This window comes from Sciurus vulgaris (assembly GCF_902686455.1).
Source record: "Sciurus vulgaris genome assembly, chromosome: 11".
NCBI classification, from domain to species: Eukaryota; Metazoa; Chordata; class Mammalia; order Rodentia; family Sciuridae; genus Sciurus; species Sciurus vulgaris.
This window is the reverse complement of record NC_136472.1, coordinates 7,348,052-7,373,276: the sequence shown is the minus strand read 5'-3', so window position 1 is coordinate 7,373,276 and position 25,225 is coordinate 7,348,052. Positions and strand designations below refer to the sequence as shown.

At 50.1% G+C, this 25,225-nt stretch overlaps 2 protein-coding genes across 2 annotated transcripts; one reads left to right on the top strand and one right to left on the bottom strand.

Moving 5' to 3' along the window:
* Nucleotides 1-68: 68 nt before the first annotated feature.
* On the top strand, nt 69-16,936 carry BBS1 (Bardet-Biedl syndrome 1). The gene is made up of 17 exons (XM_079103662.1): nt 69-160; nt 429-505; nt 625-659; nt 1,601-1,873; nt 2,370-2,416; nt 2,531-2,569; nt 2,654-2,726; nt 4,907-5,038; nt 6,237-6,343; nt 7,624-7,744; nt 7,902-8,060; nt 9,104-9,173; nt 9,634-9,792; nt 12,337-12,470; nt 13,603-13,737; nt 14,412-14,498; nt 14,759-16,936. The coding sequence occupies exons 1-17, from the start codon at nt 114-116 to the stop codon at nt 14,843-14,845; spliced, it is 1,782 nt and encodes a 593-aa protein (XP_078959788.1). The 5' UTR covers nt 69-113; the 3' UTR covers nt 14,846-16,936.
* Nucleotides 16,937-17,026: 90 nt separating this feature from the next.
* Nucleotides 17,027-24,505, bottom strand: ZDHHC24 (zDHHC palmitoyltransferase 24). Its single transcript, XM_079103663.1, has 3 exons — nt 24,179-24,505; nt 22,726-23,003; nt 17,027-19,365 (listed from the first exon to the last, which is right to left on the bottom strand). The coding sequence occupies exons 1-3, from the start codon at nt 24,457-24,459 to the stop codon at nt 19,070-19,072; spliced, it is 855 nt and encodes a 284-aa protein (XP_078959789.1). The 5' UTR covers nt 24,460-24,505; the 3' UTR covers nt 17,027-19,069.
* Nucleotides 24,506-25,225: the final 720 nt, after the last annotated feature.

Here is a 25,225-nt window from a genome sequence, read left to right as displayed (position 1 = left end):
CGGGGGGAGCTTCGCCCCGGAACCTTTGTAAGCGTGCTTCCTGGTGCCCGGGCACGATTGGGCGCTGCGCCGCGCCAGGGGCGGGGCTGGTTGCCCAGACGACGCCTGCGAGGATGGCTGCTGCGTCTTCGTCCGATTCCGACAGCGGCCTGACTGAGAGGTGAACCGGGTTCTCAGGGTTTCCTTTCCCACACTGGTACCCGAGAGTGCCTTGGCCGCCGGGCTCTGGGCTCCCGCGGCTCTCGGGCAGCGCCGGCAGCCCTGGAAGGACTCCTGGGGCGGGGTAACCGACGCCCTGGGACGTGGACCCGACTTCTGTACGCCCAGTTCAGAGCTCCCCGCACTCCTCGGACTCAGGCACGAGCTCCGCCAACGTTTCCTTCCCCTCGCGTGTTTCTCACCCCTCAACTCTGCCCCCCATTTTCCAGCAATGAGGCCAATTCGAAATGGCTGGACGCGCACTACGACCCCATGGCCAACATCCACACCTTTTCCGCCTGCCTGGGTGAGTCTCCAGAATCAGGAACCCCTGGCGCTAAGAGGGCGAGGGGGCCAGATAATGATTCCTTGGCGAAGGCTCTGGGATTTTGAGAGTCCGATTTATGGCCTTTTTGTTTATTCCAGCCCTGGCAGATTTGCATGGGGACGGAGAGTACAAGGTAAGTTCGCCCAGCAGAGTTGGGGGTGGGTAAGTACCCATAAGTGAGAGCTTTCCGATGGCTCCAAAGAGACTCGGCGTAATCTGGAATTCACGTGTACAGTGAAGAAAGCACTCTTAGTGTTAAATTTTATTTTTGCTTGTAAAGCGGAAAGAACTTGTTGATTTCCTAATCCCGACTGAAGAAGGTAAAGCAGAACAGAATGCTGCTGGGGATTATATCAAGACAAACTTTTTAAAATTTAGTTACTTTGACGTGATTCGTTGCTGGAAGAGAAAATTTCTTAGCTGGGGTCGGGCATTAAAATCTGGGGGGAAGTGAGAGTTTTATGTTTATCAAGAGACCATTGATTTTTAAGGTTGGCCATAAGCTGATAATTATTGAAAACGGGTAATGGGTTTATGGAAATTCGTTGTACACGTTTCTCTTATTTTGTTTATGACTGGGATTTTTCCATAATAAAAAAGTAAATTTTAAATTCAATTTTAATATAAAGATAATAAAAATGCAAAGAAATAATTGTTTGGCCCAGAGGTAGAGCAATTGTGTAGTGTGTGCAAGGTCTTGGATATAAGAGAGGGAAAGAGATAGGGAAAGGAAACAAAGAAAAGGAAAGAGATGAATAATGAGTGGACAAATAAAAACATCAGCTACCACCTATTCCTCACAAGCACTTACTGGGTTCTGTAATTCATTATCTCATTTTTTTTTTTTCACTACTTGTATCATGAGGTAGTGTTCCGATTTTTCCTGTGGGAAACCTGAGCTCTGAAAGGTTGATTTATAAGCCTGATGACACATGATTTATAAGCCCAATGGCAAGGCCTTTGTTGGTATGAGGATAAAGAAATGAACATCAGTAAAAAGGCCCAGCCCAAGAGGAGGTCAGTGGAGAGACCTCTTGGACACTAAGCCTGGAGTGAGCCCTCTTTCCCCTGCAGCTAGTGGTGGGAGATCTTGGCCCTGGTGGGAAGCAGCCCCGCCTGAAGGTGCTCAAAGGACCAACAGTGCTGACAGAAAACCCACTGCCTGCTCTGCCGGCTGCTGCTGCTGCCTTCCTCATGGAGCAGCATGAGACCCGGACTCCAGCTCTGGCACTTGCTTCAGGCCCTTGTGTCTACATATATAAGAATCTCAGACCCTACTTCAAGTTCAGTCTTCCCCTGTTGCCTTTAAACCCTCTGGAACAAGACCTTTGGAACCAAGTCAAGGAGGTAAGCAGCACTGGGCATGGGAACAAGAAGGCAAAGATGGCATAGAGTGAGGAGGGCCAGGCTCTGTGCTGGAAGAGTGGGCCCATAGGTGGGCCAGTGGTGGGAGGTCGACCATGATCCATCTCCAACAGCAGCAGTGGTGGCCTTCTGGGTGAGGTGCTGGTTCAGGTGCTGGAGCAGAACCCAGAGAATCCCTCTGCATTAGCCACACACTTGCCCATCTGTGGAGCAAGGGAAACCAAAAAAGGCAGTGGCCCACAAGAGAAGAGTAGGGAGCTGGAAGCAGCAAGAGTAGGGGACTTTGAGGGAGGCATCATTAAAGAGGATGATGTGGTTGACCTTGGCCCCGAGGCTGGATTCAAATCAAGGAACTTGGGGCTCAATGCAGGAAAGTTGGGAAGGAAGTAGAAAAGAAGAGGAACCCCTGAAAGTGTGGGATCTTGAGGGCATGGGTGCTGGAGCTCACAGGCTCTCCTTTCTTCTCATACTGTCACAGGACCGGATAGACCCCTTGACCCTGAAAGAGATGCTGGAGGGCATCCGGTGAGAGCCCCACTTCCCCTTGACCCCTCCCACACCCACTCCTGCATCCCAAAACTCCTACCCCTGGGGGCCATTCTTCTACTAAACCTGTAGTGCTGGCCACTCTTCTTGCAGGGAGAAAGCAGAGGTGCCTTTGTCTGTACAGTCACTCAGGTAAGGATCCTGGGAAGAGCCAGAGGGGAGGGAGTGGCCATGGACTAGGCTGGGAAAGTGCATGTACCACTTCTCTGTGTCCAGGTTTCTGCAGCTGGAGCTGAGTGAAATGGAGGCATTTGTGAACCAGCACAAGTCCAAGACCATCAGGCGGCAGGTAACACTTTTTCTTTCTTTTTTTCTCTTTCTCCCGCCCCCCCCCTCTCTTTTTCTCCCTTTTTTTCCTTCTTTCTTTTCCCCTCTGGTACTGGGGATTGAACCAAGGGTGTTCTACCATTAAGCTGCATTCCCAGCCCTTTTTATTTTTAGTTTTGAGGCAGAGTCTTGTCAAGTTGCCCAGGCTGGTCTTGAATTTGTGATTCTCCTGCCTCATCCTCCTGATTAGCTGGAGTTACTGATATGTGCCACCATGCCTGGCACCCCCTTCTCTTTTTATTACCCTGTAAAAAAAAAAACTTACATTTTTTAAAACCATATAACATCAGTGGTAGTAAGTTTTATAGCCAAACCTGACCAGTTTGAGTTTGTAGTTTCCCTTGCAGCCACAGCACGTATGTACAGTCATAACACAGCAGTGCCTTCTACATGTGCAGTTAATAGGGACAACTTTTAACACGTAAATATGCACTCTTATATAACTTACATGTAGTTTTTATTTTATTGAGGGTAAAGGTACTTTGGGAAAATAAAGAGAAGCGTAAAGGGGAAATGTAAATGACTCTAATTTTACTACCCAGAGATTTCTACTCTTACCATTTTGGTACATTCCTTCAAAAATACCCCTGTATGTACTGTTTCCCTTGAGTATGTAACATTAAATTTTGAGCCTTCAATAATCTTCAAGAACTTCATTTTTAGGCCCAGACACAGTGGTGCACACCTGTAATCACAGCTACTTGGGAAGCTGAGGCAGGAAGATCACAGGTTTGAAACCTCAACAACTTAGCAACATCTAGTTTTAAGATGAAAAGGTCTAAGGATGTAGCTCAGAAGTAGAGCACCCCTGGATTCAATTCTCAGTACTGCAAAAAACCAAAATACTTTTTTAGTGACTCTTGATTATTGCATTGGTTATTCATGATTTCATTCATAGTTTGTTTACATAGCCATTCACATCCGAACATCAGGCAAAAAATGTTTCCCTTTTATTCTCTCCTTATTTTTCATGGGACCATCCATGCCTGTAGAGGCCACCTTAGCTAAACATGCTGGCTGACATGTGCTGTGCTGTTAGCATGACTCTCAGTTCTGTGAGATCAGTGCTCATTCCTGCTGATCAGCAGCTCAGGTCTGCAGTTGTTGGCACCTGAGTACTCTTCAAACTGAGAAGTGGATTAATTATCTGGAAGAGAAGGGGACAGTCTTTCCAAGCATGTGTTATGATTAGGTGACTGGGACCACTAATGTCTATCCATGTTTCTGTGACTGTTCTCCTCCTGTGTGCTGAGAGTGATCCTTCTTTATCCGTCTTAATGATGATCACACAGTAGGAAGCTAATTTATCCAAAGAAAAATGTTTTGGTTCTGCTAATTTCCATATGAGAAATTCCTTAAAAAGGGAGCATCTTTTTTCTTTTGTTTGTTGTCCAATTTTAATTACAAAAGAACATGTGCCCACTGTAGAAATTCTAGGAAAGCACCATGATCTCATTGTCAGAGATAACCAGTCTTTGTATTTGAGGGTTTAACCTTCCAGCAATTTTTTTGTTGCTATTATTTGAGATCTTATCTCAAAATAAAATTTAGAAAGGACTGGGGGTGTCGCTCAGTGGGAGAGCATCCCTGGGCTCAATCCCCAGTACCATTGAAAAAAAAAAAAGAAAAGACAAAGGAAAAAAACAGGATCATGATACAGGATCACATAATGTGCTCTTTTCACACTGAAGTATATGATCAGTGTCTTTTCATATATATAAAACCACAATCCAGGGCCTTGTGCATGGTAGGCAACCACTCACTCTACCACTGAGCTATGCCCAGCCCTCTTCCAGCATGTTTATATATTTTTAATATTGAGATTATACTAACATGACTTTACCTATTTTTTTCCTCTCCATTAGACACATTCCCTAAGTCATTGAATGTTTTAAAATATGATTTTTAAGGAATGTCCTTATTGGTTTGATCATGGAAATAGCTTACAATTGACTTAGTGTTTCCTTTTGTTGTTAGGAAGCGTGTTGCATAAACATGTTTGCATATAATTCTGTCACATCTCTGATGCTTCTTGTCATCCTCCTCCTCCTCCTGTCCTTTGCCCTCTTCCCTTCCTGTGGCATTAGGGGTGTCGGGGGATGGTGTAGGATTCCTTGAGTGACCCCTAGAGTCCTTCTACAGACAGTCATCACCTCCATGATCACCTTGAAGAAAAACCTGGCTGATGAGGATGCTGTGTCATGCCTGGTATTGGGCACTGAGAACAAGGAGATCCTAGTGCTGGACCCTGAAGCCTTCACCATTTTGGCCAAGGTCAGTGTTGGGTCTGACTGACCCTGGGCATACCCAAGGCCCAGGCTATAATCTTTCCTTGTGTTCCCAAGTATTTCTGCATAGGACACATTCACTGTAGAAAAATTAGAAACTAATGATAAGTATGAAGAAAAAATATATAAATTCATATCCCCAAATCCCACCACCCACAGATATCTATTATTACAATTTTGGCTGGGTGCAGTACCACGTGTTTGTAATCCCAGCAGCTCAGGAGGCTGAGGCAGGAGGACTGAAATTTCAAGCCAGCCTCAGCAATTTACCTAGGCCCTAAACAACTTAGTGAGACTCTGTCTCAAAATAAAAAATAAAAAGGGCTAGGGATGTGGCTCAGTTTGTTAAGCACCCCTGGGTTAAATCCCCAGTACCAAAACAAAATTTTTTGGCATATATCTTTCTGACAGTTTCTTATATGGACATAGATATATAACTTTACATCTTTATAAAAAACAGGATCATGGTTGGGCATGGTGGAGCATGCCTGTAATCTCAGCAACTCAGGGGCTGAGACAAAAGGATCACAAGTTCGAGACCAGCTTCAGCAACTTAGTGAGACCATATCTCAAAATAATATTTACAAAGGACTATGGATGTAGCTCAGTGGGAGAGCATTCCTGGGTTCAATCCCTGGTACCATTTTAAAAAAAGAAAGAAAAAAAAATAGGATCATGATATGGGATCATGTAATGTGCTCTTTATACATTGAAGTACATGATCAGTTAAGTATAGGATCATATGTCTGAAACCACTTCAGCCTTTTTAAAGGCCACACATACCCATTAGCTAGAGTAGTGCAACTTATCTGCCATCTGTTGTTGTACACTTAAGTTGTTTTCATTTTTTTTTCCCCACTGTTAGTACCACTGCAATAGAAGTCCTTGCTTGGCATCTTTGTGTGCTTGTAGAAATACTTCCCTATGATGGAGTCCTAGATGCAACAGAGTTTAGCCAAAGGGCTAGACTAAAAGGCTTCTGCTACATATTGCCATGTTTCCCTCCAGAAAAATTATGAGTCTAACCTGTGACCAGCAGGGTGTGAATGAGGACGTTGGGAGTTCAGACAAGGAAGGAGTTACTTTAGATAAGGAAGCCATTTAGACAACTCAAAGGAGTTACTTCGGACCAGGGAGGGGTTGGGGCTCTGAGAGATCAGGATGTTTGAGTCTCTTCTTCGCAGATGAGCCTGCCCAGCGTCCCAGTCTTCCTGGAGGTTTCTGGCCAGTTTGACGTGGAGTTCCGGCTTGCAGCTGCCTGTCGCAATGGAAACATCTATATCCTGAGAAGGTAGCCATGGTCTCCAGGCCAGAGGAACATTGCAGCAACCTGGTTGTCTCGGGGGCTGGCAAGATGAGCAAGGGGGCTTTGGGAATCTAATATGGGAATGAAAAGAGCTGAGAGTTTTATGAAGGAGACTGAGCCCATTAGCATAGAGGGACTATCTGGAGGTTTATGAGACAAGGACTGGCAAAGCAGGAGCCTGGTGAGGCGGCCATAATAGGTGAGCAATGCAGTCAAAGTGGAGGAACTAGAGAGTCTCTCGTATTTGTTATATCACTTTGTGTATGTGACACTTCCTTATGCATTAGTTTGATATTTCATGCATTTTTTAATTCCAGAAATATTTATGGAGCACTACCATTTATTGACCACTGTGTAAGGAATTGGGTCTATGTTCATAAACAAGACACTATAAATATGGTCCCTCTCCTCTTGGGAAAGGCATGTATTAAAGTCAACATTATACACATTCAATTTAGAATTGAATGTGTATAATGAAGGAGAAATGAAGGCTCAATGGGAAAAAAAAATAACATGGTTAAGGTGATCAGGAATGCCCATCCATGGAGGTGGCATGAACCAGTTGCTCAAAAATGTGAGGAAATCTGAACCTGGTGACATGTGCCTGGAGTCCCAGCTACTTGGCAGGAGGATGGCTGAGCCCAGGAGTTCTAGACCAGTCTGGGCAACACAGACCCAATCTTAAAAAAAAAAAAAAAAAAAATTTAAAAATTATTTTGCTGGGCAGAGTAACTAGAAGGAGGCCCAGAGACCAGTGGGCTGTCACAGTCGTCAGATGGGCCATGATGTTGACCTGTACTTGGTGATAGGGAAAAGTAGGACTTTGCCTGTGGTTGGAATGCAGGAGTTGTCCCACTCTTTGGATAAGGGAAGCAAGGTTGGGAGACCAGGAAATTGAAAACAGTGCATCTACCCAGGGCAAACTCTTCATCCTTTTCTCATAAATTAGTTAACTGCCCAAGTCTGCTAGCACTTGATGGACTAGTCTAAAATAAGCTCACTGAAAGCTCTGTTAAATGTCAAGCTATCATATAGGTCGCCAGAGTGAAGGCAGGAGGGAACAGGGTAGGAGAACTCACATGATGCTTTCCAGTGTCACACATCTACTAAAGCGGCAGAGGTGGAAACAAACCCCTGGGCATCTGCTCTGGTGCCAGGGCCCCTCTGAGGTTAGGCCGGTTAGGCTGTGGGACTTAGAAGGAGGAGAGTCAGCCAGGGAATGGAGAGGTTTCCCTTGGTCACTATGATGTGCCTTTATTCCACAGAGATTCCAAGCGCCCCAAGTACTGCATTGAGCTGAGTTCCCAGCCTGTGGGGCTTGTCCGGGTACACAAGGTCCTGGTGGTGGGCAGCACCCAAGACAGCCTGCATGGCTTTACTCACAAGGTATGGCCTCTGGCAAGCCCCAGCCCCTCCGTATCTGTCCACACAGTCCCCTTGGCTAGAAAGCCCTCCTGGCTTCTCCTACCCCACAACTTCAAGCCATATCTTCTTCCTACTCTAATCCCTGAGCCCCCTGAAGACACTGTCTGTTTCATTCCAGGGTAAGAAACTGTGGACAGTGCAGATGCCCGCCACCATCCTGACCATGAACCTCCTGGAGCAGCGCTCCCGGGGTCTACAGGCTGTCATGGCTGGGTTGGCCAATGGAGAGGTCCGTATTTACCGCGACAAGGCCCTGCTCAACATCATCCGCACCCCGGTGAGCCCCACCCCATCACCTGTTGTTGACCTCTCCTTGCCCCAGTCTCCAGGGCTTGTGAATTTTTTTAGCTGCCTCTCCCAACCCTATATCAAAGCTTTTCAGAAACATTTTTCAAGCACTTTATATGTACATCACCATTTGTGGTAGGGTGGGATAAAATAATGTTTTCAGGGAGCTTACAATCTAAGGTGACAGCCAGAAAGAGACCCAGCATAGTAACACAGTGCAGACTGGAGCAGAGCAAAGTGCTAGAAGAGCAGAGGGGCCAGTGACTAGGGGAAGAAGCTGAAAGGCAGATGGGGATGAAACTCATGAGACGCTTCACGGAGCAAATGGCCATTCACCTGGTAAATTAGTTTGCTATGTGGATAAATGGGGGGAGAATATTCCAGATGGGAGGCAGCAGGAACGAAGGTCAAGAGGGATGAAGCGCCCTGATGGGAGAATCCAGGTAGTTTGGTAGGGTTTGGAACAGAGGTTTTTATACTCTCATGAACTTTTAATTCAATTTAGTGGATTACAACAGCAACATTTTTAAAAATAGCATATAAATTTCAGAGTGTATCCCATGTGAAACCATGATGTGTATGTATAAACTTTCCTGGGTCACACTCTAAAATCTGAAAGCAACAGGTTTGAACCTTTAGGTGCTGTGAGGGCAGGTGCTTGGAGAAGTAAGGAGGAGAAAACTGTTGGAGGAATCAGGTTGGAGTCCGATATCTGGAAGGTCTTAAGTGAACTGATGAGGAGGACAGGAGAGAAGCCATTGGAGGCTGGTATTTCTCAAAGGCAACAGAGGTAGCCTTGTGAAGGATGGGGTGGGGACAACAGGCTGGAGGACTGAGCAGGAGATTGCCCCAGAAGTCAGGGCCAGTGGTGTTTAGTCTGGATCTTTGACCATGGCAGTGAGGTTGGAGAGGAGATGGGAAATTAGTATTTTGGAGGCAGCATTGCCCCCTGGCCTGTCCTCACCTCTTGCCTGCTATATGCAGGGTCATCATCTTCTCCATCTTCTCAGCTTAACTCTCGTGTCTCTATAGGATGCAGTGACCAGCCTTTGCTTTGGCCGCTATGGGCGGGAGGACAACACCCTTGTCATGACTACTCAAGGTGAGGGGACTCAGTTCTGTCAAGGGCATTGGCATTGGAATGGAGGGGACAGGCTGGAGAAAGAGGAGAGAAGGAGGTGAAGCACAGGTAGACCAGCTGTGGACAGACAGGCCTGCAAACACATCCTATCTGGGGCTGGGTTGCCGTTCGGATGGCTTATTAGCACTTTGATGTTGTTGCCCAGAGGCCAGGCCTGGGTTGGGCAGCTCACCCTAGTATTGCAGCACCTGCCACAGTGCCAGGAACATCTTAGCACTCCACAAGGAGCTGCTGAGTGAATTAATGATAGGACACTATTGAGACATATTTTATTCTTTCCAGAAACTGAGTCTTGTCAGGAAGACAGACCTGAATAGAAATGGTTCTCTAAAAGTTGATTGTTTTGGGTAGAGGGAATGGAATGGGAATGTTGGATAGAACTGGGGAGGACAGATGTGTTTCTCTCTGTCCACTTCCTTAGGTGGTGGCCTGATAATTAAGATCCTGAAGCGCACAGCAGTGTTTGTGGAGAGCACAGGCGAGGTGGGCCCCCCACTAGCCCAAGCCACAAAACTCAGTGTGCCCCGAAAGACTCGGCTCTATGTGGATCAGACACTGAGAGAACGGGAGGCTGGCACTGGTAAGACTCAGTTCCTTCTTCCTCCTTAATTGCTCCCAAGAGCAAGGAGGTGGTGGATGCTACTCAGGTGCCCTGGGCAGTCAGAGGGGACCTCTGCCAACCCAGCAAGTCTCACACTCTTAGAAGTCAGAGATAGCATAGGAGGTGCACCTGCCTACACGTCACTGTTCCTCAAGGTGATAGGTGCTATGTGTGAGGGCGGGTGCCCTTAGAATTTGGAGGGATAGCAGTCACTTCTAGCTGCAAGAATTCTCAGAAACTAACCAAGATCTTTCTGCTTGTTCACTTTTTCCTGCTCCTTCATTCTTTACATGATTATACCAGGCCTTGTGCTGGGTGCCTTGGAGTAGGCTAGTCCCTACCCTAGGAGACTTCATGTTGTGTGAAGGAGTAGAAGGGGTTTCTTTGTGCTCTTGGCACAAACAGGGCAATAAGGAATTTTTGCCTGGGAAACAAGAAAACCTTTGGAGAGAGGTAACATTGATTAATGCCAAAAGATAATTACAAGTCCATCGGACAGTGGGGAGTGCAATTTAGGCAGAGGCTGGGGTAGAAGCTCAGGCCCTGACCTGGATTTAAGACAGCATCTGCCACATAGCTGTGAGGCCAGGAGGCCAAGTGACCAGGAGTAAATGGGAAGGCAGGTTGAAGCCAGCTTTCAAAGGACCAGGAATGCAAAGCTACATTCAGATGTGTGTTTAGGGTGTGGGGAGCTGGCAAAGAGGTCAAGCAGAAAAGTGTAGTAACTCTTCTTGCTGAGTTTTTAAAATTGATCTTGGTCTCAGTTTGAAGCACAGATTGGAGGACAGAAAAAAGAGCGACTCTCATAACCTGGAACATGTCATGGAAGCAATGGTAGTGTAGCAGAAAATAAGGAGGAAGTTCTGAAAGTGACCAGATGTGAAATATTTAAAAGGCACTATCTTTTGTATATACCAATAATATCCAGTTAGCAAACATAATGGAAACATTTTCCCATTTATAATAGTAAAGAAATCCCTAGAAACAAATGTAATAAGAAAATGTAAAGCCTTATTAGTACAGAAAATTATAAAACTTTCTTCAAAAGCACGAAAGACCACCTGAACAGATGGACTTACCAAATCTTAGGGTGGGAAGGCATGATGGTAAAATTGACAATTCTTCCAGAATTAACCTAGAAACATCATAGTTACAGAGAAAATTCCCATGGGGTTCATTTTAAGGACTTGATCAGTTGATTCTAAAAGTAAATCAGAAATTTGGGGAAATAAGAATGAAGGAACTCAGGCCTGGGGTTGTGACTCAGTGGTGGAAACTTGCCTGGCATGTGTGAGGTACTGAGTTCAATTCTCAGCACCACATAAAAGTGAATAAATAAAATAAAGGTATTGTGTTCGTCTACAACTAAATTAAAAAAAAAAAAAATGAATGAAGCAACTTACCCTATAAGATTGCTAATCAACTATGAAGCTGTAGGAGTTGATGGCATTGATGTGGAAGGAGACAGAAGTCATTTAGGAACATCTAGGAAGTCCAGAACAGGCCTTATGTGTGTGGAAAGTCAGTGTATGTTAAAGTCGTCATTTCAGATTAGTGGGGAAAGGCACAACTGTCCAAACACCATGATTAGAGTCAGGCATAGCAGCATACACATGAAGTCCCAGCTACTCTGGTGGCCAAGATGGGAGGATCACTTAAGCCCAGGAGTTTAAGGTCAACCTGGACAGCATATAGAGACCCTGTCTCTTAAAAAAACAAAATACAATTAGGATAACTTGCTTCTTAAAAAAAAAAAAAAAGAAAAGAAAAAAAAAAAGTAATTCTGGTTAGTTTAAAAATAAATTGTAAAAGTACTAGAGGAAAAAGGAAAGATAAGTGGGATAACAAAGATGCAAAACTTAAAATTGGCAAAGGTACCTCACACAAAAATAAAAAAGCAAGAACAGACCAAGGTGCTGGGTCTGGACAGAAGAAGCAATGGCAGGAGCGGGGCTGGGGGACTCTGGAGGTGAGCTGAGAAAGGGTCATCTGCTGTTAGTAAACGGTTAGGGTAAAGGTGAATCAAGGTAACTTGGTGGACAGTGAGGCTGGCTTCCACAGTGTTGAACTTGAGGTGTTATGGGACACCCGGTGGAGATGACCATGGGCTGTTAGAAGCAGCTGCAGGCCCAGACACCCAGATGCTGCTGGAGATGACACACAGTGTGGAGGTACATGGGAACATCAAGGTCCCTGTTCTTAGGAGCCAGCAGCTGTTGCTCTTTGGGATGGTCAGAGCCAAGGTTGTCCAGGGGACTAGGGAGGGTAGGAGGAGGCCAAGGCCCAGAGTCCAGGAAACCCTAACCTTTAGAGCCAGGGAAGGAGACTAGTATGGTGCAGGCAGCAAGGTGGTGGGAGAACCAGTGGAGAGGAATTGGGGCATAATCCACAGCATCCAAGGTCACCAAAAGGCTGGTTTTGGCCTCAGTCCCTCCTGCCCCACATTCCCAGCCTCTGCAGGTCCTGCATTGCATGTATCTCACAGCCTCCCTCTAGCCTCAGCCTTCTTGTATCCCTTCACAGCCATGCACCGGAGCTTCCAGACAGATCTCTACCTACTGCGCCTCCGAGCTGCCCGTGCCTACGTGCAGGCCCTTGAGTCCAGCCTGAGCCCCATGTCAGCCACAGCCCGGGAACCGCTCAAGCTGCATGCTGTGGTGAGCATCCAGGTGTGGGGCCATCAAGGCCAGAGGGCAGACTTCAGGAGGGCCACACAGTTAACCCCGAGAGCCAGTGCCACAGACCAGGCCCTGGGCTCCCTCTCTTCTTCTATAGACCCAGGCACCAAGTCCACGTCCTCCTGGGAGAGCTGCCTTCACCTTCTTGCTTCCTGCACTGCCTTCTTCTGTGGCTGGCCACAGAAGGGGACTTCCTCTCCAGCTCCCTGGTTCTGTGCTGTGCTCCTAGACATGGGACAGGGAGCACAGAGTGTCACCTTGGGACTCTTCTTCCCAGGAGCCTCAAGGGAGTCTAATGGCATGGTACAGGGAAGAAACCTGTTTGCTTCAGTAGCCACAGGCAGGCCATGGTACTAGAACCACCTGGTCCAGGGAAGGGCCAACCCGATCCAGCCATAGTCATCTTGCAGTGTGCCTGGGCATGACGGGGGAGGCACACACACCCAGATTTGAGTGACCTCAAGGACCACAGGGCAGGGCTGGGGAGATAGCTCAGCTGGTAGAGTGCTTGCCTCACAAGCACAAGGCCCCTGAGTTCGATCCCCAGTACCACAAAAAAAAAAAAAAAAAAAAAAAAAAAAAAGTAAATAAATAAAATGAAAAGCATTTTGGAAAAAAAAAAAAAAAAAAAAAAAAAAGGACCACAGGGCTCCAGCCAGCTCTCAGTTGGTCCCTGTGTGTATTGTCTGCTCTACCCAGGTTTCTAATCACTCTTTCCTAAAGAGAGTTCATAGATATAGAGGAGGAAGGGGTTACGGAGGAGCTCAGGGGAGAAAAATCTCATCTACCAGGACTAGGGTGGGAGATGAGACAAACCTGGGGAGTGGGCAGGAGCCCCAGTGAAGACACAGGAGGGAGTCGGGGCCATGAGCCTGACTGGCTTTGCCTCCAACTTGCTAGGTGACTTCCATCAGGGCCCTCTCCTCTCCAGGCCTCTGCTGACCCCTGTCTGTCTTCTGTCATTTTGATGAAAGCAAATGGACAAAGCACTGGAGCAGCTGTGGGGGTGACTTGAGGATACCTGTGAAGAAGCAGATAGGCAGGGCCAGGCTCCTCGGATTCAGTACCCAAGGCCCTGGGTCCTGAGGGCCTTCTCCACCTACCTCCACAGGTTCAGGGCCTGGGGCCCACCTTTAAGCTCACACTTCACCTTCAGAACACCTCAACTGTCCGACCTGTGCTGGGGCTGCTGATCTGCTTCCTGTACAACGAGGCACTCTATGCCCTGCCTCGTGCCTTCTTCAAGGTACTGGATCTCCCGCCCACCACCCCGCTGCCCTGAGACATGGGATACAACAGGTTAGAGCAGGGTCTTGATTAGATGCTCACCAGTCCCCAACAGATCAAGGTAAGGGAATGGGCAGTGGCTAGTAGATGGCCAACAGACCAACTCCAGCCAGACACAGGGGGCATCTGGAAGGAGCAGCAGAACTTGCCTCTGCCACCTTTCTCCCAACCTACCAAGCCCAGGGAGACACATAGAAGGTGGGAAGAAACAGCAGAGCCCAGGTCCTACCTGTCTGTTCAACATTGTTGGGGGCCAAGAAACCTCACCCTGCTTCCCAGCTGCTCCTGCTACAGGAAGAGATCCTCTCTACCCCAGAGGGAATCACCACAGAGTAGACGGCCTGCTTTTCCTCCACAGCCCAGTTTTGATCCCAGGTTAGAAGGAGAAGAGACTTAAGACTCTGGAATGTGGAATAAACAGCCCTGGGCTTGGCAGGAATCAAGAGATCTAGGCTTAACCGCAGACCCACCTTGTGGCCCTGGAGCCTTGGCTTCCCAGTGCTGCACCGTGTCTTGGCCCAACCTGAAGAATTCTGAGTGCAGCTGATGGCAGGCACAAGTGCACTTTGTAGCCTGCCAACTCCTAACTGGGCATGAGGGCTGACTTCCTTACCTCTTCGTCTCCAAATCTAGGTCCCCTTGCTGGTGCCAGGGCTCAACTACCCCCTGGAGACCTTTGTGGAGTGTCTCAGTAACAAGGGCATCTCAGATATTATCAAGGTAGGTCACCCACTGGTGATTCTTGGAGGGAAAGTGGGACCCTGGGGAGGTCAGTGAGGGTGAGTACAGGGAAGGCCCTCAGGGGCTGCAGGGTGGGGGTATGGAAGCTGCACAGTCAAGGCCTCCTGGCCTCCCCATCCCTTCAGCAGAGCCCTAGTGGCCTGTCATTGAGGTCAATGCAGACAAGCTGGCTTGGCCTTTGCAGGGAACAGAGCAGGGGTCAAGGTGCATGCCCCTACTCCATGGCACCTCCTCCACAGGTGCTGGTACTCCGGGAAGGCCATAGCGCGCCCCTGCTGAGTGCCTACATCAACATGCCTGTGAGTGAGGGGCTGGAAGCTGCCTGAGCCCTGGCCATCAGGCTCCCATGGGATGGAGTCAGCAAGAGCCAGCCACTTTGAGCTGGGCAGGTTCAGTGGCCCCAGGCCCTCCCCACACAGCAGTGTACTGGGGCAGCAGCTCCCCACTCCTCTCCAAAGCACCCCCTGCTCACCACCCCTGCCACTGGGCTGTAGCAGCAGGCCGGCTCCTCTCTCAGGACATGCCCAGGCATTGTTCCAGAGGCAGTGTCTGCTGCCCTCTGCCTCCTCAGCTCTTTCCAGAAACCTCCCAGGTCCCAAGGAAGAGTTCTGAGGTGTCGAGATGAGAAAAGGAGGCTGACCTCCTCCTCCTCCACTTCCCTCTGGCACACCACTCAGCTCTTGCGCAGGCCAAGGCCAGAGTTGGATGAGAGCCTGGCCTGAGAAGTCAGAGGCTTTTCTTGGGTGAGACTGAGCCCCATCAGTCCTGGGGTTCCAGCTCAGCCTTCAGGCGAAGCCCATCCTCTGGTCTCCCTGCTCCACTGACGAGAGAGGCTCCCCTTTCTGTTCAGCAACCCACCAAAGGAATAGCTGCCTCCCCATAGGGCATCTTTCCCAAGGCTTGGACTCTGCCATCACCTCAGGGCTCCAAAGCCCTGTGCAGGTTGCCAGGGGAAGAGGTGGTGCAGGAGGCCATAGGGTGCCCATGTGCACTCCCAAAGACCACACAGCAGTTGCTCCTGACCTGAATGCCCAGAAAGAGCATCTCTGGAGAGGGAAGTGGAATTAGATAGAGCAGAGGCAGGCAGTACTGCAAGAGGGGACCAGGAGCAGAAGTCCTAAAGCCCATCAGGCTGCACTTCTGTGCCTAGGAGTCCAAATCAGCCCTGAGGGTGGCAAGTTCACTGGGCCTCAGGCAGAGCAAGAGAATTGGCTGGAAAGGTTCCCATTAAAGGCACAGAGTGAAGCTGGAGACTAAGCAAAGGCTCCATTTAGACCCCAGTGTTCATAGCCCCTCATGCCTGCTGAGTCCCTGGCCAGACTTGCCAACCTTCCTCACAGGCCACCTGAGCCACTTGGGAACCTGCAGCCTTACTCCTGGGAACCTACATCTTTCCCTCTCTGACCAGGTGTGTCCTGGTGTGTAGCATGAAGCTCAGGCTTGCAGGAAGTAACCAGATTCCCCTGCTTCATTCTCCCCTCGTGTAAAATAAGGCAGTTTCTAAACTGCTTTTAGCTCTGACACCCTATGGGCTTGGCAGCCCCTGTGCAGGAAAGGAGTTGGCCCAGAAAGATAATACTAGGCAGGAGCAACTGCACAGCTTTTGCCCTGAAGACCAGGGACTCTGCCAGGCATGGTGGTCCACACCTATGAGTCAAGCAACTTTGGAGGCTGAGGCAGGAGGATCACAAGTTCAAAACCAGCCTTAGCAACTTGGCGAGACCCTGTCTCAAAATAAAAAGGGGCTGTAACCATGTGATACAATGGTTATGTACCAAAAAAAAGACTGAGGGTCCAAACTGGTTGCCACTTCTGCCTCTGCCCAAGATACAGGATAGGGGTGTCACAGCTAACCTCAGCCCTTCCAAGGAATTCATCTGGAGCCAGGTTAAGAGAGGCAACAGGTCAAAGAAAGAGCCTTCCTTCTTCTCCCCACACTGCCCAGCCACTTGGACACAAACCACCTGGGTCAGGATGGCAAAGGGTTTCCACATCAAGCCAGCTGAGGCACAGTGGAAACAGCAGAAGGTAATAAAAACAAAAAGATGTGGGACGGAGAAGGCGTCATTGTTGCTCAGATCTCAAATTCCAGAACCTGGAGGTGGAAGGGTCTGCCCAGAAGGGCGATGAGCCCATCACTGGAGTTGTGTGCACGGGGTATGGGCCGTTCCAGGGCAGGCTGAGTACTGGCCAGACCTTACAGTCCCTTTCACCCAGTTACACAGTGAACTGCAGTATGAACTGTATAAACTCAAAACAAAATCATCTGATCTGGGTTCTTTTCATAGCTGTTCATCAAGATGAGAAACCTACATTTGGCACCTTATGTGAATTTATATACTACTATCTATTAAGAAATATATGGGTCGGGGGTACTGGGTTGTAGCTCAGTGGTAGAGCGTTTGCCTAGCATGTGTGAGGCACTGGGTTCTATCCTTAGCACCTCATAAAAATAAAGAACAAATAAATAAATATAACAAAGACATCTTTGTGAGAAAAAGTATAATTTTAAACATTCAATGAAGTGATACACCATATTCACAAACTGGAAAATTCAATTTTATGTAGTCCTGTTTCCCCAAAATTCATCTGTACACTCAATGGGGTTCCATTCATGATCTCAAAGGGGTCTTTATTGGTTTAAGTTGACAATCTGATTCTAAGCTTTATATGGACGGACAAGGGCTCTTGGTGGATGACTCCCAAAGAACACAAGGGTAGTAGATCGAATCGTTAGTGGACTAAGATAGAAAAATTAATTGTGGCACTCAGAAGATCACCAGGCAACAGGGAAAAGGGGTGCCCACGGCTACATGCGACAGTTTAGATACATCCCAGAAACATAATATTGAGCAAAAGGCAAGTCATGTAAAATTCAAAAACATGTAACTAGAAAGCCAAGCAAGGAATGATCAAGACAGGGCCCTGTGGGAAGGGGACTAAGGAGGAAATGGTGATTTTTCTCTAACAGATGTGTGGGGTGTTGTATAAATATGCTCTTACATTTCCTCACTGTTAAATAAAAAATGAAAATCAGATATTCTGGAGGGCGTAGAATGAGATGCACAGGCAGAAATGGCAGATCTGCCATGTTTAAGTTCAGCACAGAATGCCAGGCACATCAGGCTCCTAAACTCTTACAGAAGAGCAATAGAACATGCTTCCTAGGAAAAGCAGTCACCCCCGTGGGCATAGGCTGTCAGAGCAGACTCTTCGGGGGGTCTGAGGAGGACCTGCCCTCTCACAGGAGGATCCCAGCTTTATCTGTGGACTTTCACTTAATCCCATTTTTGGTCCAGCCCTCCTCCCCTTCTCCCCACCCCAGTGCTCCAGAGATAGCTTTTCTGGTCCAGCTTCTCCTGCGGATAACCCCACCTTATCCCAGAGGGGTGGGACGTGGCTGCAAGGGGTGTGCAGGGCTGGCAAGGAGGGTGCCTAGCAGCTCCTGAGAGACTGACTTGGCATCTGTCCCCACTGTTGGCCCAAAGCGTCACCTCGCCTTCCACCACCCTGGTGCAGTCCTCGAGCCTCTCTGCGGCGGGGAGGGCAGTGGGCTTGCCTCTCCCCCCACTTCCTGTGGGAAGATGTGGTTGCGTTCCTAGTTCTGCTTAAGACAGCGAACAAGCCTCCAACTACCTTCCATCTTTCACAACGTCGGACTCTTTGGTCTACTTCTTCCACCTTGTAAATTTATCTGTTTTATTTCTTCACTATCATCTTAGTGATACTCGACGTAAGCTGTGATAAACTCGTGTTGACGCTGCCACATTTAACTGCGTTTACATTCACATGTTGAACGAGCAGAGCAGCACAGGCCTGTGCGCTCAGGATCATCCTCCACAGGCAGTAACACACCAACTGACTCTGCCTAGGTTTTTCTCCCACTCACTTCCTTCAGCTGTGCAAGGGTGAAGGCAAAAGCACAAAGACCTGGGTTCACATTCTGCCTCCTCCATTTCTACCCTGTCGTCTTGTCATGGCAACCAACAGCTTTACATACAGAATAAGAACCCAGCCACTGACCCCTGCACCAGGTCAGCTGAGAGCATCCATGAAAGTGCTGTTGCAGAATCGCCCTAAACTATTAAGTGCTGATCCTGGAGAACATGTTTGGATTCTCAGGGCCTGGATCCAACCCCTACCCAACCAGGGCCAAAGGTTACCTAGGCCCCTCAGACACCTAGGTTCTCGGTGATGTCCCAGCATGACAATCAGAGGAACCAGAAACAGGAGCCAGGGTCACAAACTGAGGGACCAGAAACCCAGCAAAGATGGAGGGAAGTCAAGGACCAGGTGTGTACCTTACTAGACTGGCAGAGAGATAGCCAGGCAGGCTGGGCAGCCCCTTGCCAGACCCTCCTCTGCAATCATCTGCCCAAAGAATCCGAGTTGCAGGGCTCAAGCCCTGGGCAGGGAGTCCAGCTGGGCAGGGACAAAGCCAAGGAAGGGGCTGACGTTGCCCACTGCTGACTTTAAGGGCCAGAAATGAAGGAAAGATCAGCCTGCCTCCAGCTCCCCTCTGCCCACTTCAGTTCTGGCTCCCACTGGAGTCAGGAAGCTGCAAGTCCCACATCAGCTGTGGTGTGGAAGGTGATCCCATCCCCAGGTAGCGGGGAGGCCAGGAAGGGCCAGAGCCAGACGAGGGCCCAACGGGGCCCCAGAGCTGCCTGCAGGTTGTGGCAGGGACCCAGGTCATAGGAGTGCTGGCCTCGAGCCCACTCCCACGTGGTCTGACCCCGCAACAGCAGCATCCCATGGAAGAGCAGCCCAGCCCCACACAGCAGTGCGCCTGCTACACACGTGTCCATCACGAAGGCCAGGGTGAACTGGGCCAGAGACACTCTGCCTGCAGGGACAAAGCAGAGAGGGTCAGGGGCTGCAGACTGGCCCAGCCCTCCCAAAGCCCAGCTCCGGCCCTCCCTCCACCCCTACCCTCTACCACAAAGCAGAGCTCATTTCTCTGTTCTGCAAATTCTGAGGCTGCCACTCGCTGGCCAGCCTGTGCTGGGAATCGGGCAGCTCACCCCTGCCTGCACGTGACTTTCATCCATGCATCACGAAACTCGGTAAACACCTCTGGGGTGAGATGGCAACTTGGCCCTCCGGGAACTCTCAAACAGACATCAAACTGATCTTGTCTAAGTTAATTACAGCTTCAATCTGTGTCCTAATGGAAAAGCAGCCTCTTTACCACCTTGGCCACAGCAAGCAAGAAGTACTTGCTGCATAAAGAGTAACAAAAGGTTCCATGTTGTGTAATCTACATCTGCAATGTCCTGAATAGGCAAATCCACAGAAATAGAAAGCAGCTTAGTGGCTGTTGAGGATGGGGGAATGGGAGGAGGGAGGAGGGGCTGCTTAATGGGTTCAGAGTTTCTTTTTAGGAACATTCGAAAATGTTCCAAAATCAGTAACAATGGTGGCACTATATTCACTCTGAATATACTAAAAGTCACCAGAAATAGCCAGGCACAGTGGCACAGGCCTGTAATCCCAGCTGCTCAGGAGGCTGAGGCAGGAGGATTGAGAGTTCAAGGCCAATCTCAGCAAAAGCAAGGTGCTAAGCAACTCAGAGAGACCCTGTCTCTAATAAAATAAAAGACAGGTCTGAGGATGTGGCTCAGTGGTTGAGTGCCCCTGAATTCCTTCCCCAGTACCAAAAAAAAAAAAAAAAAAAAAAAAAAAAAAAAAAAAAAAAACAAAGCCACCAATTGTAAAATGGCTAAAAATGATTAATATTACTTCAATAAGAGAGAGCCAACGATGGAGAGATGGCAGGCAGATATACTGAGGGGGCAGGGGAAGCAGGTTTTGTCTACTTTGATAAATTGGGGAGAGAACAATTTGTTTGCAGGTTCCAAGGCAGAAAGAGTTCAGTGAGATGGGCAGGTCTGTGCTCTGCAAGCTCAGGAAGAAACCCAGGCTGGACAAGCAGATCTGTGAGCAGTGAGGACCTGGGGGTCTCCCAGGACCCCAGCTGCTGGAACGGTGAGAGTATGTGAAGTAGGAAGACAATGTCACCTAGATGTACGAATGGGAGGATCCTTGGGCATCAGATAAGAGAAACCAAGCTGGGCACAGCAGTGTGCCTGTAGTCCCAACTATCAGGAGGCTGAGGCAGGAGGATCGCTTGAGCCCAAGAGTTTGAGACCAGCCTGGACAACATAATAAGGCCCTGCCTCTAAAGAAAAAAAGTGGGGGGACCATTAAGGAAGGTACGAAGCTGAAGGCATCAGTGAGGCCCAGGGCAGAACTCGTCAAGGATGGGGCAGTCAGCAGCTTTTTAGTCTGAACAGTCTCCTAAAGCAAGAAGAGAACTGGAAAAGTCCTGCGATTTTGATGGTGAGGCCTGGGCCTGTGGCAGTGTCCCCAGAGGTGAGGACGGAAGTCAGGTCAGAGCGAAGAGTGAGGGGAAAGCAGCTTTGAGTCTGAGGAAGTCCTTCTGGAAGCTTGTGTGTGGGCTGAACAGCATGGAGGACACGTGGGTTGAAAGGTCTGTATGAGGTGGGAAGACCCAAAGGAAGCCAGTGGAGGGAACGGGCTGCAGGGCAAGGGTGGGATACCACTGGGTGGGGGCGGGAGGGCTCTGAACAGGGAGGACACCAGTCTTGAGGAGCTAGGGACAGTCAGCCAGGCTTGGAAAGCTGAGGACAGGGCCATTTTGGATGTACCATCTGATATCCTGTTCTCTCTGATGCCTCGGTGGGGGCAGGGGCAGAGAACTGCAGTCGGTGGGCGAGCAGGCTTATGAGAAAACAGGGTGGCCAGGCACAGTTTCAGGCCCGTTGTGGTCAGCAGCCATGGGCATGGTATGGCTCCAACCTGCCACAGAGGACCACATGTCTCTGGCAGCTCTCAGAAGCCAGAGAGGAGCCAGGAAGGCACAGAACAAGGAAGATAAGCAAGTAAGCTTGACTTGTTGGCAGGAGACTGGTGGAAATGGAGGGCTCTAAGCTGTACGTGGGGCTGTGAAGATGGGATGCAGCAGATGGACAGAAAGGTGATGACCGGGAGCCTGCAGGGCCAGCAGGCCCTGGAGTAGGAGTCACAGCGCAAGAGTGAAAGATGGAGAGGACAGCAGTGGAAGGCAGAGAGGGATGATGGATGGGTGACACATTTGGGGTCCTGACAAGGACTGCAGTTTGGACATGGGAGTAGAAGGAGGTAAAACAGGTCAAGAAGCTAAGCCTCTGCAGACTTCAGATGCTCCTGGTGTCAGCAGGGCCCAGGGCTGACAGACAGATGGGGAGCTGAGGCCCAAGTCCTCAGTGACTAGTAGTGAAGAGAGGAGGCTGCGGAGACCCCAGGGAGGAGTGGCTGGAGCACTCTGTCTCAGTGGAGGCAGGGGGCACCAAGGAGGGTGCAGGAAGCTTGATCAGGGAGCCAGTGTGGGCAGAAGATTCTGACAGTGGACCTCTGGAGGTCCCTGGGGCAGAGCGGGGCTTGGAATGGATGAGGAGGTACAGCGACTTCTCAGTGTAGAACAAGGTTACTGAATGGTCCTAAATGTCAGGAGGAAGGAGTCAGCAGAGGAAGCCCAAGGCATTCTGGCAGGGAGAGAACAAAGACTGAACGATCAGGGGTGGGGGTGGGGCTTTTATCTTGGGTGGGGTCAGAAGATGCATGTCATCCAGAACATGGCATCTCAACAGCTCCCTGCTCCAAGTCTTCCCTCCCAATTCCCAATGACTGGGCCTTCCACTGCCTGGAACTTTCACTGGCTCCCCACTGCCCCATCAAATCAGAGCCATCTCCAACACCAGCATTCACTGCCCTCCACCCTCCGGTCCTGGGCGACTGTCCCAGTCTTTATTCTCTCCATTCCCAAGCTGCCTTTGCTCTGCTTGGGGGCCTCTGCTCATGCAGCTGCTATCACTTGAGTGCCCACTTCCTCTAAAAATGCTCTCCCACCACCCAACCACCACTATGGGCTCCAGCTGCTCTTTCCTCCTCTGACAACAAGTCCTGGAATCCTTCCTGATTCTCCCAGCAGGAATTCTGCCCTTGTCTCGCAGCACTGTTTTAAAGTACAGTTCTGAACAGTTGAGTGCCAGCCTGCCCTTACCCCCATAAATGACACTGGGATCAGATCCCAGGGAACTGCCAGGAAACCAACAGGAAATCCCACCTCCCACCAAATCAGCCTTTACTTCCTGGCCCAATACAGGGGCCTCTGCCTTGCTTCAGATACACCCAGCCGCCCCACCTGTGAGCAGCATGAGCCAGGGCAGCAAGAGGAGGGCAGCAGTGTGGAGGAGTGAGTGGGCCCGCAGCAGAGCTGACAGGGCGGGACCCAGCAGCACGGAGACGTGGAGCAGGACGCCAGCGCCATGCAGCAGCAGGCACAGGAAGGGCCGGTAGTTACGGAAGCCCACGCAGCGGCCCAGCAGACGACAGTGGTGGTCCCGACGCAGGACGCAGATGCGGCAGGCAGAGCAATGCCCACTGCGTGGTGGCACTTGGCTCTGGCACTGGTAGCAGTAACTGCAGGGAAGAAACCACAGGGTCAGTGCCCCCAGCAGCTCTGCATGCCCCAGATCCTGTCCAGGTCAGCCCATGCTGGGGAAGCAGAACAGCCACCAGCCTTGGGTTCCTCTAAGCCTAAGATTCTCCACAGGTGATTAAAGGCCCGACAAGACACCAGACCCCTCCAGCGCTGCCAGTTCTGACTACCCAGCCCCAAGGTCTTCCTCTGGCCTCATAACACCCAAAAGCATACTGCTCACTTGCTTCACCCTGGGCCATGTCACCATGAGCTGTCCTCTGCATAACTGCAGCAGCTTCTTGCCTGGTTTCCCTGATTCCACTTCTCTCCCCAGCGGCTAGGCTGATCCTTTTAAAGCCTAACTCATGCCCCTCCTCTGCTGGAAACCCCCCACTGGCTCTCCATTTCTTTTCTGCTAAAAAGCAGAGCCTTCAGTCCTACAAGGTCTTTACATCCCTGTCATCATCTCTTCCCTTCTCTCACTCCACTCCAGTCATTCTGGCCTTCTTGCTGTTCCCGAAACATGCTAGCCACACAGCTGCCCCGAGCCTTTGCATGGTTGTTTCCTCTGCCTGAAACACTCTACCCTCAAATTCCAACACAGCTAACTCCTTCGTTTCCTCCAAGTTTCTGCTCAAATGAGATTCACCTGGACCACCTATTTATATTTATTTTTAAAAATTTCATTTAATTGTAAATTGACAAATTATAGCTATATATATTTATGGTGTACAAAGTGAACACAATGCAGGATAATCAGAGTAATTAACAAATCCATGGCCTCAACACTCACTTTTGTAGTGAGAACTGCCACTTAGAACTGAAACTTGCACTCCCTTTACCCGCTGTAATTCGTGTTTCCACACCAGCACCGTCTAACATTTTATATAATTTGCTTACTTATTGTGCCTGTAGTTCATTATCTGCCCCTCCCCCACGTGATCGACTCCAGGAGGTCGAGAATCTGAACAGTATCTTGCACACCAGGAGGTGCTCAGTATTTGAGTGAATAAATAGTATTCATTTGGGTTCTTCCATGCCAGGTTCTAAAGGAGTTCTCTGGCTCTAACAACCCGGATGCTGAAGTAATTTGGTTCTAACACTCCAGGTCCTGAAGCCCCTCCCCAGTCCCAGGCTCCCGCTTCTGCCCCCCTGGACCCAGCGCCCCACTCACGCCCAGCCCTGGCCCAGACCGCGTCCGGCCAGCATCACGCCCCGGATGCTGGGGTCCGAGCGCAGGAAGAGCCCCACGTTGCCCAGCAGGTTAAGCAGCTGGAAGGCGGCCAGCGCTAGCTGCAAGGCCCGGGCCAGGGGTCCCAGAGGGGGTGGCCCGGGACCCAGCACCAGCACGTAGGCCAGCTCCAGGCCCACGACGGCGGCCCACAGCGCCGTGAGCACGAGAGGCAGCCGAGTGGGTGCTCCCTCTGCACTCGCCGCCGCCCAGGGATGCCCCATAATCCAGACCCACTGGCCGTGGGACCCCGAGGACCCGCCGCTTCCGTGTTGGGGCGGAGATAGCAGCAGACGGACGTCTGGCACGACCAATAGAAACTCGGAAGGAGTGCCGTGAGCGGGGGACTCGAAGGGCGCGGCCACAGATGCGGAGAGCTGATTGGTCAGATCAATGAGCCTGGAGATGCTCGGAATCCGGTTGGCGCTAGAGTCCAGATGACACTGCGAAGTCATCGCCCCGCCCGCCCGCGGAGGCTCCGCCCCTCCACCAGAAGGCCCGCCCGCTGGTGCGGCAGGCTGGCGAGCCGGGAGGGTTGAATTGCAGCGGCCGTGGAGTCGGGGTTTCCCGGCTCAGCACATTCTCCCCGCACCCCACAGCCGCCCCGATATTAATAGCCCTGCCTAGACCCATCCAACTGGCTCGGAGCCCTTCCCTATGCTCGGGTGTCTCCCTTCATCGCCCCAGAAAACATTCAAAACAGCTCGGCGCCTCCGTGTTTCTGACTGCGAAATGGGGATAGGGCTCCGCTTTCTACCCCCGCAGCGCAGGAAGATGATCAGGAGACCCGGAGGGCAGGCTTTAGGGTGATCTGCAACCCCTGTTAGTATGGTGCTCTCCATTTTACAAATGAGGAAACAGAGAGGACCCAAGACTTTCCCAAAGTCACACAGCGCCTAAGCCGTGGAAGTGGAACGCGACCCCCGGATCTCCGCCACGAGATCTACCCCTGCACCCCTTAGCTGCGCAGTCCCTGGCTCCAGGGCAACC